The sequence below is a fragment of the Anopheles nili genome, chromosome 3, assembly GCF_943737925.1.
Source record: "Anopheles nili chromosome 3, idAnoNiliSN_F5_01, whole genome shotgun sequence".
NCBI lineage: Eukaryota > Metazoa > Arthropoda > Insecta > Diptera > Culicidae > Anopheles > Anopheles nili.
The window spans coordinates 63,986,510-64,003,626 of NC_071292.1; the positions used below are offsets into that span (position 1 = coordinate 63,986,510).

The 17,117-nt window shown below is 44.4% G+C and overlaps 4 protein-coding genes across 4 annotated transcripts; 2 read left to right on the top strand and 2 right to left on the bottom strand.

The window, feature by feature from the left end:
- Nucleotides 1–276: 276 nt before the first annotated feature.
- LOC128725817 (probable malonyl-CoA-acyl carrier protein transacylase, mitochondrial) lies at nt 277–1,455 on the bottom strand. Its single transcript, XM_053819589.1, has one exon. The coding sequence runs from the start codon at nt 1,453–1,455 to the stop codon at nt 277–279; it is 1,179 nt and encodes a 392-aa protein (XP_053675564.1).
- A 257-nt stretch (nt 1,456–1,712) lies between these two features.
- LOC128724814 (cytoplasmic tRNA 2-thiolation protein 2) lies at nt 1,713–3,068 on the top strand. Its single transcript, XM_053818536.1, has 2 exons — nt 1,713–2,719; nt 2,822–3,068. The coding sequence occupies exons 1-2, from the start codon at nt 1,713–1,715 to the stop codon at nt 3,066–3,068; spliced, it is 1,254 nt and encodes a 417-aa protein (XP_053674511.1).
- A 504-nt stretch (nt 3,069–3,572) lies between these two features.
- LOC128725816 (uncharacterized) lies at nt 3,573–11,535 on the top strand. Its single transcript, XM_053819588.1, has 4 exons — nt 3,573–3,662; nt 4,119–5,377; nt 9,094–9,272; nt 9,358–11,535. Coding segments are annotated over exons 1-4 (2,196 nt in total). The 5' UTR covers nt 3,573–3,660; the 3' UTR covers nt 10,114–11,535.
- Nucleotides 11,536–12,195: 660 nt separating this feature from the next.
- LOC128726248 (b(0,+)-type amino acid transporter 1-like) lies at nt 12,196–13,905 on the bottom strand. The gene is made up of 4 exons (XM_053820045.1): nt 13,381–13,905; nt 13,047–13,317; nt 12,328–12,971; nt 12,196–12,260 (listed from the first exon to the last, which is right to left on the bottom strand). Exons 1-4 carry the CDS (start codon nt 13,856–13,858, stop codon nt 12,196–12,198), a joined length of 1,458 nt encoding a protein of 485 aa, XP_053676020.1. The 5' UTR covers nt 13,859–13,905.
- Between the last annotated feature and the right edge of the window lie 3,212 nt (nt 13,906–17,117).

Consider the following 17,117-nt stretch of genomic DNA (forward strand, 5'->3'; position numbering starts at 1 on the left):
TTACTACTGACAAAACCTGAAAAGCTATTTGATGACTTGCTAAACTGATAGTTTGATAATATTCATTATATTTGTTATATTGAGATTCTGTGAGGTGCAACTTTTCTAAGGCGGTTTCGAATGCTTGTTGTACATGGTCGTCCGTATAGTAAGGCGAGCCTGAAATTTTCCCTCACCGTGGGAATAATGATTTCGAACGCTTGATTTCGTATTGTTATTAGTAACCTTTTTATTTTCCTAATTATTGATTCTCATATACTAAGGAGCCCCCAAGAGTTACGCTTCTACGTTCAGTGCCGTATCCCAGGCTTTTGCGTTAACCTGCTTTAGAATTGCTTTCAATCCTCGCCCGGGGCCACACTCAAACGTCCGAGGAAAGTGTTCGCCCTGCCTTCGTTCGTACATAATGTGCAACGTTTGCTCCCATTTTACTGGTCGTACGATTTGTTTCGGCAGCTGCCCCAGGATGTGTCCTGCATTTTTGTAGCATTTTCCGTCCACGTTTGAATGTACGTTAATGATGGGATCCTCAATGCGAATCTTTTTCAGCGCGATTGCAAACGGTTCCACCGCCGAATGCATCAAATCCGTGTGGAACGCGCCACTCACCGGTAGTCGCTTCAGGCGGCGAATGTTGAAACGCTTCTGATTCGCCTCGAGAAACCGTAGTGCTTCCTCGTTGCCGGCCAGTACCTTGCAGCCGGGATAGAGATAGTTCGCCACTCGGCAGTCCGGGTTTTCTATGCCTTTCTCGATGCACCAATTCTGAGCCTCTTTGCACGCCTCTCCTATTCGTCCATCGGCTCCGAAGAGTACCGTGGCCATTCCGCTCTTGTTTTCTTGACTCGCAATTTGCATCGCTTCCGCTCGGATCTGCACCAACCGTAAACCCTTGTCAAAGGGTATGGCACCAGAGAAAACGAGTGCCGTCAGTTCGCCCAAGCTGAAACCAGCCGTTGCAAAGCAGTTGTCGATAGCGTTCGGCCGCTCTTCACGCAACTGTTCAAGGGCGGCCAGTGAGGTGACCATCACGGCAGGTTGGCAGTACTTCGTTTGATCAAGTTTGCTCTTAGGTCCTTCTATACATATTTTCAACAGATCGTATCCAAGCACCTCGTTTGCAAGAGCAAAAATATCGCGGGCGCCAGGAAATTTGAGTAGCTTCGAGCCCATACCCACGTACTGTGCCCCCTGGCCGGGGAATAGAATAATGTTGGTTTCACGTGGATCGAGTTTCGGCCGCATGGCTTTTTTGGATTGATCACGAGAAATATACGTTCCAGCAACGTAAGGAAGTGTGGCCCAATCGTCGTTCGAAGATTTGATGTCTTCAAAGGATGCTGCATTCTCCAATAGTTCCTTAACCTTTTCCGTGCCGACGGGTGGAACCTTTGCGTCTGTACCCAGAAGTCGTAGCGTTCGGTGAAGTCTACGGTGAAATGCGCGAAAGAGCATTGTGAAAAGTTGTGAAAAATCTGTATACAATTATCACAAATAAGCAGTCTAAAACAAATAAATAGAACACTCTTCGAGACCGGCGGAATTCGAAAACCGGAGAATTTGTTTACATTTATTTTGGTTCGTCGATCTGTCAGAATGACAAGCTATGAAAGCATGGTGCTTTGTTGTTTGTTTATGTTACTAGCCCCACCGGTAACGTATCAGTTTCGCAAACGTGAAGAGTGTTTTCCAGCATATAAGTTATCAAAACAATGTGTAGCATAGTTGAGGACGATTTTGGAGACGAAGGTGGAGCGCATGGAATGAAGGAGGACACTCCAACACCAGAACTAGCGCCCAACGAGATGTGCCGAAAGTGCAATACAGAACTGGCCGTCTTGAAGCTGAACCTGAAGGAACCGCAATGTCGTGCTTGCTTTTTGAACTACGTCCGCCATAAGTTCCGAGCCTCGCTAGGCTCGACGAAAATAGTCCGTCGAGGGTCCCGTGTATTAGTTATTTTTAATGGAACGCAAGAAAATGTAACCCTTCTCGACATGATTCGATTCGGGTTAGAGCAGGATTCCTTCAAACAGCTGCGAATAGTTCCCATTCTGCTGTTCGCCGATGACGACTTTATCAGTGCAGCAGGTTCAACGAGAGTAGAACTGTTATCGAAGCGTTTGAACGTTCTCAAACAATTCAAAAGCTTTCCAGCATACTACACAGTGTGCGGATCGTCGAAGTGCGTCGAGTTACCAGCAGAACACGATGGTATGTTTTCTCCGATCGATTTCGAACAAGATGAACGGCGATTGATGGACGTGCTTAACGCGGTTCGATCTGTAACATCGAAGCAAGATTTGTTGGAACAAGTTCGTAAACAAACGTATCGTGCTATCGCTAAAACACTTAACTGCAGTTACGTATTTCTGTCAGACATCGGCATTGATCTTGCTAAAACGTTGCTCTCCAATGTTGCACTTGGTCGGGGCTGTTCCTTGTCTCAAGATGTTGCTTTCTGCGACGATCGCGATGATATTAAACTATTGAGACCAATCCGTGATCTGAATCCAGATGAAATAGACAACTATATCCGATTCTGTGAGACAAAATTGGACTTCCTACCACCCGAGAAGTTTTTCCAAGACAAGCCCAGCTTACAAAATTTAACAGCGAAATTCATCGACAACCTTCAGCAGAGCTTCCCGTCAACGGTCTTTACAGTTTTTCGTACTGGTGATAAACTGGATGTACCTAAGCCGTCTTCGAATACCACATCGTGCACTAATAGCCTAAATGACCGCGAAATCGACTTTATGGCGATGTTCGACAACAAGCTCAATTTACATGATGTTAACAATCGTCCTATTGAAAGTACTTGCTATTTTTGTGGCGCTGTGCTAGACTATCGAGGATCGAAAACATTATTTGCTACAGAGTATTCGCGACTCGTCTCTTCTCGAATAAATGCGGCTTGTAGCCATGAGGATATATTGCTAAAGTCGAAACAAATGGAAAAGGATGCTGAAAATGCTGTAAACGGCGAACAGGATGACCAGCGTCAGCTTATGAAGCATCTGTGCCATGGATGCAGGAATATTTTTGTTGATAGAGATTGTTGCTGAAATAAAAATATTTAAAAACATATTTGAAATTCAACATTTTCATTCATTTTGCTTTTGTACTTCAAGGCTGGAATTTGATTTCAGTCATGTATTTAACGGCTTAATTATCTAACAGAAAAAGGGTCATTTCATATTTGTAAGAAGAATTAAATTTTGTTGTCCTACGAATTGAAAAATCAATTGACCGATTCTTGAAACAAGTGAGAAAAAATTGCGTAGCTTTATGTATAAACAAAAACAGCTGTTCGATGTCGCATCCTATACCGAGGAGAATAATTTGCTTTAAACTATTGTAATGACTTAGCGAAACACCATTTATTTACTAGATACCTAATATAAATCCTTTAAATTAATTTGATTCTCAAATTTAGTAAACTGTGTCAAATGTTTTATAACTGGAGTGAAAAAATATTTCGACATTGCAGTGATAGCACATTCCCACTGTGCAATGCAAGGTTGACAGTTGGCGCAGGGAACGTATTTGACAGTTTTTGGCAGCGAACGGACAAGGTCGTGCAAGACGCATCACGAAATATAATATCCCGTTTTTGCCTCGTAAGCTGCAAGGAAACACCCTCCAAGTACTATTAAAATGTAAGTAAAGTATCGAAGATTATGGTTATTATGTTCAAATTTCGCACAAGGTGTTTTTCCGCGTAATATTCGGTGGGCAAAGTTTCATTATGACCAAGCACTCCATTGAGTGAAAATCAAGATGGCGGGCGATGAAAATTGGAAATCTAACTACAGCTTCAATTAGGTGCCCTAGTTTCTAGCTTTCCATGTTAGATATGTCCTAGTTTTTTTTGCTTCGTCGAATATAAAAATGTTATGATTATAACATATTGTTATCATATTGACAAGGATATGTTTTTAGGAAATTTATCGCTTTATAGATTCGTTCCATTGTCTATTGTGCACTACTGCTGATTGTGCATCAAGCTACTATTGAATTTTCAAGTACGAGTCGGCGCATTGGCCGGACGCCAGTGTGTTTATGATGTTGTTTTTGTAACTAACGAGGTTTTCGTGTTTTTACTTATATTTCAGGTACGGAAGTCGCCCACAATCTGGCACCGGAGGTTTCAATCGTGGAGGAATGCAGGGTGGCCGACCAGGTGGTGGAATGGGGGGTGGATTCCGTCGTGACGGGGGCGGCTACGGTGGTGGTAACGGGGGATCGTTCGACCGTCAGTCTAACAACGGCAAGAACCTTCGTACACTGAAGTGGGAGCCGGAAGATTTGACGCCATTTGAGAAGAATTTTTACCAACCATCGCCTGGAATCATGGGTATGTCACTTACGGACATCGACGGCTATCTGAATAAGCATCAGATTACGCTGAAAGGCCGTGACGTGCCCCGTCCGAGCGTTGAGTTTGAAGATGGTGGACTTCCTGTGTATATTATGGAGGAGCTGAAGCGTCAAGGGTTCAACAAGCCTACGGCTATACAGGCCCAAGGCATGCCGATTGCACTGAGTGGTCGTGACATGGTGGGTATTGCACAGACCGGATCCGGTAAGACGCTTGCCTACGTAGTGCCGTCTCTGGTGCACATTCAACACCAGACGAGCATCCGACGGGGAGATGGTCCGATCGCACTGATTCTTGCACCGACCCGAGAGCTGGCTCAGCAGATCCAGCAAGTGGCGACAGATTTTGGATCGCGCGTAAGTGCAAACAATACGTGCGTTTTTGGTGGCGCTCCAAAGGGACCGCAGATTCGCGATCTTGAGCGGGGAGCCGAGATTGTGATTGCCACTCCCGGGCGGCTGATCGATTTTCTAGAACGCGGCATCACCAACTTGCGCCGCTGCACCTATCTGGTGCTTGACGAAGCCGACCGCATGCTGGACATGGGCTTCGAACCGCAAATCCGTAAGATTATGGGTCAGATCCGACCCGATCGTCAGGTGCTGATGTGGTCTGCTACATGGCCGAAGGAGGTGCGCAATCTAGCCGAGGAATTCTTGGCAGATTACATTCAGATTAACATCGGCTCGTTGAATTTGTCCGCGAACCACAACATCCTGCAGATTGTGGATGTGTGCGAGGACTACGAGAAGGATCAGAAATTGATGAAACTGTTGACGGAGATTTCGGCGGAGCCCGACACGAAGACGATCATCTTTGTCGAGACAAAGCGACGGGTGGACGATATTACGCGTATCGTTAACCGTAACGGGTGGCGTGCTGTTGCAATTCACGGTGACAAATCGCAACAGGAGCGCGATTACGTTCTCAACACATTCCGTAACGGGCGTCAGGGTATCTTGGTGGCCACGGACGTAGCTGCGCGCGGTTTGGGTAAGTTTTTACATCTAGCCAATTGGCAATATTTCTTCTTCAGGAAATCAATTCATTCATACCCGCCATGATTATGGCGAGGTAGAGACAAAACAGTAATCTAAACCATAACAAACGGTAAATGTAGAGACCGACGTCTGTTTCGCGGACCCACAATGTGCATCGATACACGTAGGCATTCGCGAGCAAAATCTATTTAAATTTACAATTTTCACTTTTGTATATTAGATGTAATGTAGGCAAATCATAAGCTACGGGTCATTTAACTACTTATTTCATGAAAAATACCTAAAATCGATCAATATTGGACACGTATCGGAGTGCTAAGTGTGCGCAAATATGCTACATCCATCCTACATGATGCTGTGTTACGAATTGGGCTGCTGAGATGTCTGTCTGCATGTTTACCATTAGAACTAAACACCATGTCCCCTCGTAAAGTATAAAATCTAGCAATTCACACACGCCTCACACTTTTCACGTTCCGGACTCGATCTTTAAACTACTGTTGGGATAGTTATTCTGTGTTCATGCTCCTTCGGAGGCAATGGACTTTCTCTAGCAATCTTACATCATCTGCAAAAAAGAATTATGAACACAATTTATTCCTATTTTACCTATATCTATAAAAAAGTGACACGTAATCGAATCAACTGAACGCACAATCGTAACGGAAAGCGTTCGTTGGTTGAACGAAAAAGCGAAAGCAAAACCTTGTCAGTCAATTGTTTGTTGGCCGAGATCTCGATATAAAGCGATAGATTTCTATCATGAGAGTGCTATATGGTTAGGTAATGATGTGTGGAGCCAAAACAGACATGCCTCGCGAGTTTCACAAATAGGATTGCATCGGTTGTCGCTGCAATGTCATGCTTTCTAAGCTCCAGAGCGGAGCTTAAGCGGCAAGTCACACCTGCTTTTGTTTTTTTTCTGTATTTGTTTGAAGCAGTTGTTTCTATTTCTATGCAGCGTAAAATAGAGGTAGATAGAGCGAGAGTGCAATAGCGTAAAATCAAGAAAAATAGTTTTATGTATTTCCTGTATTCACAACCACGATACTCTGTAAAATAAGATTTCCAGCGTGATGAAATATGGTGGGACTTGATCGAGATCATCTCAATATGTGGTGTTCCGATTTGCATCAAGAAAACGAGAGCAAGGATGGTAAGTATACAATTTGAATATTATTTTTTGGCTAAACCGTGTTTCTTTCAGCTTTGCGGCAAACAGAAGCGCCATTTTGCGGTGAGAAACCACCATGGTAAATTTGAAATCGTTTTCTCCCTATATCGTGAATATCAGGAAAAATATAAAATTTACTATGATATGTAGTAGTTGCTTGTTGCATGTTCGGTTGGTTGATAATTTCAGTCAGATATACCGTCGATAACGACGATATAGTGTATCCACCGTACCTTAAACATTATCAACCTTAGTTCAAAACTCGCAGCTGAAACACAGAACAAATATGGATGCAATTGAACGAGCAGTGTGCTTTGCTTGGCCATTACAAATATCATTAGGTTTTAAGGTTTGTCACATTATGACGGTAAATGGGTCGGACCAAATGAAGGATAAAATAACCGTAGCCAAAATGATGGCCAATTTTCCATGTATTTGGAACAATTCAACTAGTAAGAATGTGGGCATTTTCTTACTTACTGTTCAATCAGTCCGTTCGATTTCAGATCCACGAAAGGAAGAAAGTCTTAAGGACATGACGACCGAGAAATCTGAAATCAACGACCCTGTTAGCTTAAGTAAAATGTTTGTTTTTGGTTCCTTCATTATTGAGTTGTATCGTTTTTTATAATGTCCCGTGTCATCGTTTCTAGACTTACCATGTTCGATGGGGAACAGGGAACGAAACACGACTACTACTCATTAAACTAACCTAAACACTCTGCAGATAACGTTTAGAGATAAGTACTGTTGCTATTGTTATTGCAATTCTTCACCCACGCCTAAGGACTTGACGCCACCATTGCTATCATTTCACAAAAACCTGTGATAAGTTGTGTGCGCGATACCTCAAACGACGGGTATGTGCGATACTTAGTCAAATCGAAGATAACATGTACAACAATTTTACGTCCGTTGAGTCTTTTCCTATCTATGTGGACAGATGATTATCAGCCGCCTTTAGTTGTGTCTTTTATTGTCTTTCTCTTTTTCTTTCCTACGGACGTTCATTCGGAACATATGAATGCTGAGGCGATTCTGATTGGAAAACTACTGATTGTTTAACTGAATCCCTACGTGCCCATTTTCAATCGCTTTTGGTTCACGCAATTTATTATTTTATGTTCTATTTCTGCACGATATCCACAGACGTTTTGCCATACCAGTTCAAATTGGTTTCTCGTTGACCAGTATAGCCAGAGCAAACGTCTACAACCACCAGCAGCTTTTGCTGAAATATCAAAGGCGTTCTCCTGCATTAAGGACTATGCAGCACCAAACCATCACCTGTCGTCCTCTATTCCTTCTACATTTTTCTCAACTAATGGCTGCATCTGTGCGAATTGAAAGTATATATCTGTTGTCACATGTGTCCCAAATCTAAGCGAACAGCGATTTGCCTTAATGTCGGCTTAGGAGGGATTTGTTACATGCATTTAGGGGCGTATGTGTGCATATGCGCGTGAGTGAAGTACGATGCACTACACTAGAAGGTAGTCCCTTAAGAGTGAGTGAATTGTTAAATTATTTTAAATCATAAAGTACACATTCATATTAAGGAATCTAATGTAAAGTGTGATCTCCCGGCCATTGGTTTGACTGTACAAAGGATGAAATCGGTTTTTTGTGGTGTACTTAAAAGGAAGAAAGCGCAGATATTTAAAGAGCCAATTAATGATGTTACGGTAAAGCAAAAACAAAATCAAAACGTTAAATATTGGTAAAAAACCACCATAATTTTTTGGTACACAGGCTACGCCGCCACATTGGATTGATTGAGTGGTGAAACAAAATTTTCGATTAGTTTGCTTTGATTTTATCTTGCATGTATAAGAGCAAAAAAAAAAGAAACATTACGACTTTGCTCCTTTAGGTTAATGCTTTTCGACGACATCATTGATTCTCGGGCGTTAGTATGCCTGGTAAAAAGGAAATCATTTAAATCATTGAGCTTTACAATGAATATCTGTGGTTAATCGTTGTCTGTTGCCTGTCGACACCGACCCGGAGGTCAGCTGTGCAGACGCGGTGGATGATATGTGAGATCTGATTAAAGAATTCAAGAATAATGTTATCCCACGTTGAACTTTATCTTTATCCCGCCCCTTTCGAAATTCTGTATCCGATTCGCGGCTGAGAGGAACAAACGGAAGGGTCCGTCCCTCGAGAACAATCCTTCCTTGGCCGTGAATCGATATCAAAATTGTATATCACTGTTTTGCTGTTCAGAAAACAAATACAATCTTTAGTTACATAACATCCTCTCCCCTGTACGATACGGAACCGTCGTATTTCCACTGTCCACAAGCTTCCCCTCTACTCCACCTCTAATTATCAAATTATCTATCAATTGGTTTGCGGTGGTCACAAACTGACACTGTACCAGTCTTCCAGTCGCGTGTACATTCACCTTATTCCCTGTTCTCGATATGTGTACGCGGAAATGCCGAGTTTTCTGTCGTGTACCGAATATCCCTCTCTGATAATGATAAACCAATAACGCAAGCCTTCCCCCATGTGTCACATGCCTCCAGATGTGGAAGACGTAAAGTTCGTAATCAATTACGACTATCCGTCGAATTCCGAAGATTACGTGCACCGGATTGGTAGAACGGGACGTTCTAACAATACCGGCACCGCTTACACCTTGTTCACCAACTCGAATGCCAACAAAGCGAACGACCTAATCAACGTATTGCGCGAAGCGAATCAGGTAAGCAGAAACATATGCAGTTCCAGCATCTGACCAATATGTGAGCATTTCTTTAACACTGCTTATCACACTTTCTCCTCAATAGGTCATTAATCCGCGGCTCGTGGAACTTGCCAAACCGAACATGGGCAAAGGTCGCCAGCGGTACAATAATCATCGCTTCGGTGGACAACAGAACCGTCCGCCACGTGACGGTCCGTACGGCGGTGGGCAGCGTCACGATGGTGGTGGACGATTTGGCGGACAGCGGGATGGAGCCCCGAAGTTCGGCGGCGTCGGCAGCCGGGGAGATGGCGACAAGTACGGTCCACCGCGCACTGACAACCGGCTATCGATGTACGGCGTGACGGCGGGTCTGCCTCCACAGACACTGGGAGGTCTCGCTGCCAGCACAGCCATGGGTGGTGCCAAATCACTTGGGGGAGTAGGCGGAATTGCCCAACGCCAGAGTCGCTTCTCGGCACCACCTTCTTCGGCGACGGCTGCGGCTGCCGCTGCTGCAGCAGCCTTTGCCTCCAGCTATCACCATCAGCAGCAACAGCAAAACAAGTATACCGGCGCGACATCGATGGCCGCTGGTCTAGCAGGGGCGCATCCCTCGGCTGGCGCCGCTGCCGCGGCCTACGGTGCGTCAGCTTCCGCGTACAAACCACAGTCCGCTGCCGGTGGCGAAGCAGCCCACCTGTACGGTAGCAGTGCCGGTTATGGTGCGCGATCACAAGCAACCGCGTTGCCACCGGGTGCGGCCGTTGCAGTAGCTGCGGCTGCTGCCTACCAGTACGCGGCGAACAACGCCAGTCCTGCTTTCGCCTATCCGCCGCCGCAAGTTGTACTCAACTAAAGCCAACACGATTTTCTTTCTTTTTACAACTCTCACCTTACTAACTATTACTAGGAATAGTATAATTTGAACGAATGGATAGAAGAAATATTTGAATTTAATTAGTTACAGACGAATATCATCGTTCGGGTTGGTGTAACCTTCACAAATATGCAACACTTCCCTGTCATGGTATGTTAATATAAGAACGGATTAAGTTATAGATATGAAATAACAGTAACAGCATGCGTACATTGCATCTGCGATGGGGACGTGATGCATTTTTATCTCCCTATAAAAATGAGCGGGGACGACAATGGGTGATATAATTTGTTTTGTTTTGTTTTAATTTCAATAATTAGAATAATTCTGTATTTATATATCTATATTGCTGTAAAGTATGGATAGGCCCGAGTACCATACTTGATTTTTTTTTCGGTTGTACCTTTCGCTAGGAGTGTGTCGAAATTCATCTTTCGCAAGTCGTCTGAGAGTGCTCATCCTTTATATCCTGTTTATACCCTGAGACGCTTGCGAAATTGGATTTACATTTTATTTCGAAAGGGTCTCACTACTTTCATGATTCCACTCCCGTACCTTATATGTTTATTGGAATTATTTTCAAATGAACCTTTTTTGAAATTACATATGAATTTCACGACAGCAACTCGCATATGGTGTTGTTGGATTATAGATGATTAGGTACAGCTTTTCGCTTAATCTCATGAATTTACTTTACAGATTTAACTGAAACAAATATTTATGTTATAGAATTCAACAATCGCAATTTTTATAATGTAAATATAATCAATGCAAATTACAGAAAACATTCAAACCCTACCGCGGACTGTATGAGATAAAACCTAAACCCCACAGTCTCATGTGTGAGACATGATTTAGCCAAATGCAAAACCAGCCTAGTAGATTTATAAAATCAACCACAGAAGTAGTTATATGTTAGTTGGCTCCCTTGATGTGTCGTCTAATAGAGACTTTTAACCATATAGCACTGTATGACGTCGCGGTCCTTTGCACCACTCAATTAATGGTGACAAACGATAACAAAACAGCAAATGAAAAAAATGTAGCATATTTATGCACATAGGTTTTCTATTGCATTATCGTGTATCAAAGGTGTATATCGTTCGGATGTGGGTAATATTTCTTTTTCAAAATTTTGTTTGTAATCTTAAAGTCCCGTAACTGTGAGCTAATGCAATATATCTGAACACAATAACTACAAAAATACATTAAGCAAACAAAAAACTCAAGAAAAAGCAACAAATTATCTTGAATAACCTTGCATTGTCGAACAAAAGTAAACTGGCACGCTCCATATTTTGTATGTGATGTAACGTGGACCAACCGTCCCGAAGTAATTCGAGAGAATGTCTGAATCGGAGTGAAGTTTATTTGTAGCAACAATAAAGAGAAATTCAAATAAACAGCGATGCGGATTCTTCTGGTTATTTGTGGGAAGGGAGCAGTAAAAACACAGTGTATCTTCTTAAAAGCTTAGTTCAGTCTAGGCCTACAAGGTGGCCCAAATGTTCTAACTCTTTTTCTCTTGGTACTGAGCCAAAAAACGTTTCCACAGCAAAACTGCAACACCTGGAATTAGGTCACCAACACGTGAAACAGTGACGCGTGCAAGCGTTCCACTATGATAAAATTCGGAACCACCCGGAACCGTGAATGGGTTTTGTAACGAGAAACCAAACAACAATGCACTGGAAAATTTTCAACACTATGAGAGCTTTGATTTACATAGCAAAAACGCAAAACAGGATCATAAAGAACGAACGAAATGTTAGTATAACTTAACCGTAGCGCACTGAGTTCTCCCACTAGTGGCAACACTCGATGCTTCCTATCCACCTTGCTGTATATTATAAAAAAATTATGCTTACTGGTCAGCAATATCTGAAAGCAGACCACCACCGTGTCTGAATATATAAATTAGTCAAATTTAAGACGTAATATTATATAATGAACGTCGTAGGAATAGTCCCTGGCACCGATACATTATATGTATTACGTGGGTATGACAATAGATTTAAAAATGTATACAATTTATTCATAGAATAACCATTACATAAAAATCTAGTCTAATTTGTTGGAAGTTGGAACGACTTCGAAGAGCACTTGGATGAGGAAGGTCAGTTTATCTGTAAAACGAAAGATCAAACAATGCTGATTGAACCCGTTCTCTCAAACGTCATCGCATTCACTTACCGATCCATGTTGGTCGAACTTTGTAGTAGACGAACGGCGTGTAGACCAGCACTCCGCTCAGGATGAACGCCACAGCGAACAGGTACTTAGGAGATGGATCGCTTATGACCGGTACGATCGACAAGAACACGGAAACGGCCAATGTGATGTATGGCACTATTAAAGGCACCTTGTACGGCCGGTGAACGTTGGGTTGTGTTCGACGAAGAGCCAACAGCGCCACCACAGCAGCTCCGTAGAAGAACCAGATCAGGAATGAAGCAAACTCGATCAGCATTTCGATATTACCGACCAGGATGAACGCTAACGCTAGTACTCCCTGCATCGCGACGGCTGGAGCCGGTGTCGCGCGACGAACGTGGATGTACGAAAGTGGTTCCAACATCTGACCTTCCTGGCTGGCAACATAGCAGAGACGTGTCACTCCGAATTGGATGCTGAGGGCGCAACCGAACGTGGCAAGAGCGACACCCAGCGGGATAAGGAACGAGAACGAACCAAGGGAACGATCGCCGAAATCGATACCGACCGCCTCCGAGGCGATCATCTCACCCATCGAAAGAACGGTCATATAGGCGAGGTTCATGAACACATACAACCCGGTGATGATCGGAACGGCGATCATGATCGAACGAGGAATGTTTCTGAACAAACGGAAACGGAGGTTGTCGGTTAGAAATGCTATATCGAGTTACATACCGTTTGGGTTGTAAACTTACACCTCCGGATTCTTGATCTCCTCCGTGATGGTCGTAACGCTCGACCAACCATCGTACGCCCATAGGCCATTGTAGAAGGCAAGCGCAATGTAGCCAGGACTGGTATGCGTGCCCTCGAAACCTCCGGACAAATTGTGCGTATTGCCAATCGCCAGCTGATAGATGCCGCTGAAGATTACCACAAGGCATGCGAACACCTTGCAAAACCCGAACACGTTGTTGATGGTGACGTACAGTTTCACACTGCTGAGATTGATGTAGGTGATAATACCTGTGGAGATTGAAGTCTGTGGAGGTTTTGTTCTTCGATTGAGCCAACAAAGTGTTATCTCACCTAATCCTAAGATTCCAATGAGCTTGATCAGCAAATGCAGATCTTCCGCCGGCAGATGGTCAAGGCCCAGCAGATGCCGGAAGGGCAGTATCGAGTACTCAGCAAACGTGAGGATTATGACGGCGATTTCGGCCGGTCGCAGGATCATCACATACACCCAGGCGCAGATGAACGACGGCAGTGGACCCCAGAACGAGTGTGACTTCTTGAACGCCTCGATCAGGTAAGCGTACTCTGCACCAGATCGTGGTACTACAGTACCTAATTCAGCAAAGCACAACGCCCCAAGCAGTGAGATGCCACCGCAAACTGTCCACACGACCAGACAGAATCCGACACTCCCTGAATATCGGAGGGCGGCCGTTGGTGACACAAAGATCCCGGATCCGATCATCACACTGATAATGACGTTGATCGCTGACATTAAGCCCATCTCACGCTTCAGACCGGTGCCTTTTGGTTCCATCGTGGCCGTCATGGTTTTGGGGTATTCTTAACAATCTTCCGATACGACAAAACCCACTCTTACTGTGGTGCTGGATCGATGGTGATAACAGCTACAGCAACGGAGGAACAACGGACTTGAGCTGCTGTTAGAGGTGGCTACACATCCCAGATGGCGTTTTGCGCATGGTGCGTGCCGCAAGCTGATCTACGAAAGAAGAATACAATACAGAACACGTGCGTTATCATCACTGGGATATGTCAAGCAGTCAATGTTGCTGACTGGAGTGGACACTTGGCTTGCGCTGGTGTTCCAAAATTCGAATGCCTTTGATCGCAGAGCATCCAATCGACGTCAACGACCAGCGCGTTGACAACAGAGACAAGGATGAGCGCGTGGAGAGTAGTCTTATCACTCGTTCGTCACCTCCTCCCTGACACATTCGGCGGTCCTCTCTCTCTCCCCGCAGGTGGTCATTTGTTTAGCCAATAACCAATCGATCGATCGATAACAGGCACTACTTCCGATAACGAGGGGTTGCTTTTCAACTGCTACCGACTTATCGGCGTAAGTCGTAACGGTTACCGCGTGCATTTCATTCAAAAGCTAATCCATCAAATGTGCGATAGAGCCCTTTGGCGCGCGATAATCTTTGTCGTCATGGGCGGACTGTCACCGATTGGGTTCGTTGTGTGGGGATGCCGATTGGCAGGGAGGTTGATTTAAGGTGGCTATTGTTTTATCTTAACTGATCTTTTCCTTCTCCGGTGAATCGATAATTTTAACTTCCTATTAACATGCAACGAGCTAAATGCCGACCAAACAAATGGCAAACAGTTTGCCTCTTTGGTTAGCTGTTTCTCGCACCAAACGACCAGATTGTAATGCGTCGTTGCTTTTGGAACAAAGATACTTAACTGCTATCTTGTGCTGTGTCTTGTTAAGTCAAGTTGTGCGCGAAGTTAGTACATTAGAAACGCGCAATGAGATGAAATTTCCCCCTAACGGGGAGAGATCAGAGTTTGCATTGCCTATTAGCGCCATACTGTGATGTTTGTCTGCACTCAAGAGACGCTTAACGTCTGATGGAGCTGTGTCGTAATTTTTAGCATGATTAGATCCTTAGATTTTGAATCACCGGAAATGGAATAATGTACTTTTTGCATGACATGCGTATCGTTCCACTTGCGAGAGTGTAAGAACGTTAGGATTAATATTTCCGCTTGCCGTTTAAGAGATGATCTTGAGCTCATCACCATACCGAGATTATGGCCCGCCGTGTGGGCTGGTTTTCGCTTAATTGTGTTTTCTTTTGCGTCCGGTTTTGTTACTTATGGACGAAAACTCAACTGCACTTAGGCCATTCAAGTTTGTCCCCTAAGAGTGGCTACGGACACCGTTTTGAATGTTCAAATAGGCCAACACGAGCGACAATATTGGTTTACTTTTTCGCCTGTTAAAAGGTGCCTCAGCAAACAGAAAGGTGCTGGTGAGCCTATCGCGAGGCGGAGTTTCGGTGAAACGCGCGTTCGTGAGGAAGGCGCCTCCTGGGAAAGGAGCAACGGCAGTGTGTCATTAATTTGTCCAAGTTGACACCATCCATCAGCGGTTGCCGATGGGGCGGAAAGTGCGAAAAACGCCACACTTCTCACCACACTTGGAAGGCTGATCAATGAAACTGGTGCTGGAAAATCCTATGCTGGGTTGGGAGAGTCTCCTCCCACCGAGTGCATCGATGTTTGGAAGGTTGAGGAGGGCCCATTAGCGCGATAACGCCAGCGGACTGGGGATTCGGTGGATTGTGCCACCGTACGATGACGACAATCGAAAATCGGGGACACTGACATTGAAATCATCGGTGGAGGATTGACCGAACGAAACGGAGACCGAGCGTGGAGAGGAGAAAATCGAATATAATTGACTCCCGCCAGCGGATGGGTTGCAATTGTTTAAACGTTATGTATAGTCGTTGGCTGGGAGAAACACGCGACGCCTTGTGACCACGTGTTACACGGCAGTCCACGTTACGAACGTTTAATACATTGATTATTCGTTTGGTTTGAGTATGACATTCCAGCAAACTTAATTCCACATCGGTTCTAGAAACCGGCATTTTTAGTCACTTGTTTCTGACACATTCGTTTCCATTATCCCTGTTTTATCACAGCAGGCGTTGTTTTAATCACTAGCACTCTACTGTACAGACTGCTTGATGTTATTTAGCTTAGTAAAGACACAACGAACGAAATTTTGATTCCCAAGAGCAAAAGTGGCGTGAAATCACCGACCTGTCGTAATGTTAAAGGAAGCAGCAGCTTCCCGCCACATAAAAAACACGTTGGACTGATCTTCTCAACTTATCATTTCCTTGCCAATGGGGGTTGTTTGTTTGGCCCCTCGGAAATTGACCACTGATAACACCATTCATTAATCATCATGCATGAAAACGAGCTCCAATTGCTATGTACGACATTGCGACAACAATCAACACAACGGTCAAAACGGCAATGGTGGTAACTCTCCTTGTGAAATTATAGACAAATTGTCGTCATTACTGTCCCAAACTACCTGGACGGAGGGTAATGCATCTTTGATGAGATGGTATGATTAAACTCGCTGTTCGGAAACACTCAAAATTCGTGCACCACGGTGGTCTAACGAACCTTACGCACAGCCAAATAGTGGCTCAAACGGCGGTTCTGGTAGGAGTACCTCCGTCGATCCGCTTCAGAGAAACGCCAGCTTGATACTACGGCGACGTCTTGTAATTCAAATCGTGAACATGGGCGCGATAGGAGGGACCGGGCGCGATATGTTCTCGCTCACTGCGTCATAGTCTGTCGCTGGAGCATCGTATACCGCAGCATAGCGTGATTCCCGGCTTGTTTCGCCTTCTGTTCTTGATGCTGTTGTTCGGAGCATCTTTAGGGGTTGCCTTGAAAACCCTCGAGAGCATCGGTTAAGGTTGAATGAGTTATGCTGCCGACGATTAATATGCTACCCGGGTAAACAGCGTGTGGTCGGTAACTCGTGGTGAGAAGTCTGTGGCGGGACTTCCAGACATTGTGCGAATTCCTTATCATTGAGATGCTATTGTATATCAATTTACTTTTGAAGCAGTTTTACGAGACCAATCCGTTTGGCGATACTTACCGGCTTAGTTTGTCGGTTTATGCTTGAATCAAAGATTCGAGCTATAAATTTTTGTGGTTACGTACAATCACGCTGATCCTTGCAAAGCTGGTTTCCCGAGGATCATAAAGAACGTCAATGGCACAGCGGGATGTAAGGA

What these genes read in the sequence shown, in the direction of transcription:
- LOC128725817 (XM_053819589.1), bottom strand. Translation starts at nt 1,455, where the DNA reads ATGCTCTTTCGCGCATTTCACCGTAGACTTCACCGAACGCTACGACTT.
- LOC128724814 (XM_053818536.1), top strand. Translation starts at nt 1,713, where the DNA reads ATGTGTAGCATAGTTGAGGACGATTTTGGAGACGAAGGTGGAGCGCAT. An exon ending in AAGCCGTCTTCGAATACCAC is followed by an intron (nt 2,720 to 2,821) that starts ATCGTGCACTAA and finishes TATTGAAAGTAC; the next exon opens with TTGCTATTTTTGTGGCGCTG.
- LOC128725816 (XM_053819588.1), top strand. An exon ending in CGTAGCTGCGCGCGGTTTGG is followed by an intron (nt 5,378 to 9,093) that starts GTAAGTTTTTAC and finishes ACATGCCTCCAG; the next exon opens with ATGTGGAAGACGTAAAGTTC. An exon ending in TATTGCGCGAAGCGAATCAG is followed by an intron (nt 9,273 to 9,357) that starts GTAAGCAGAAAC and finishes TCTCCTCAATAG; the next exon opens with GTCATTAATCCGCGGCTCGT.
- LOC128726248 (XM_053820045.1), bottom strand. Translation starts at nt 13,858, where the DNA reads ATGACGGCCACGATGGAACCAAAAGGCACCGGTCTGAAGCGTGAGATG. An exon ending in CATTGGAATCTTAGGATTAG is followed by an intron (nt 13,318 to 13,380) that starts GTGAGATAACAC and finishes CAATCTCCACAG; the next exon opens with GTATTATCACCTACATCAAT. An exon ending in AGTTCGACCAACATGGATCG is followed by an intron (nt 12,261 to 12,327) that starts GTAAGTGAATGC and finishes TTCGTTTTACAG; the next exon opens with ATAAACTGACCTTCCTCATC.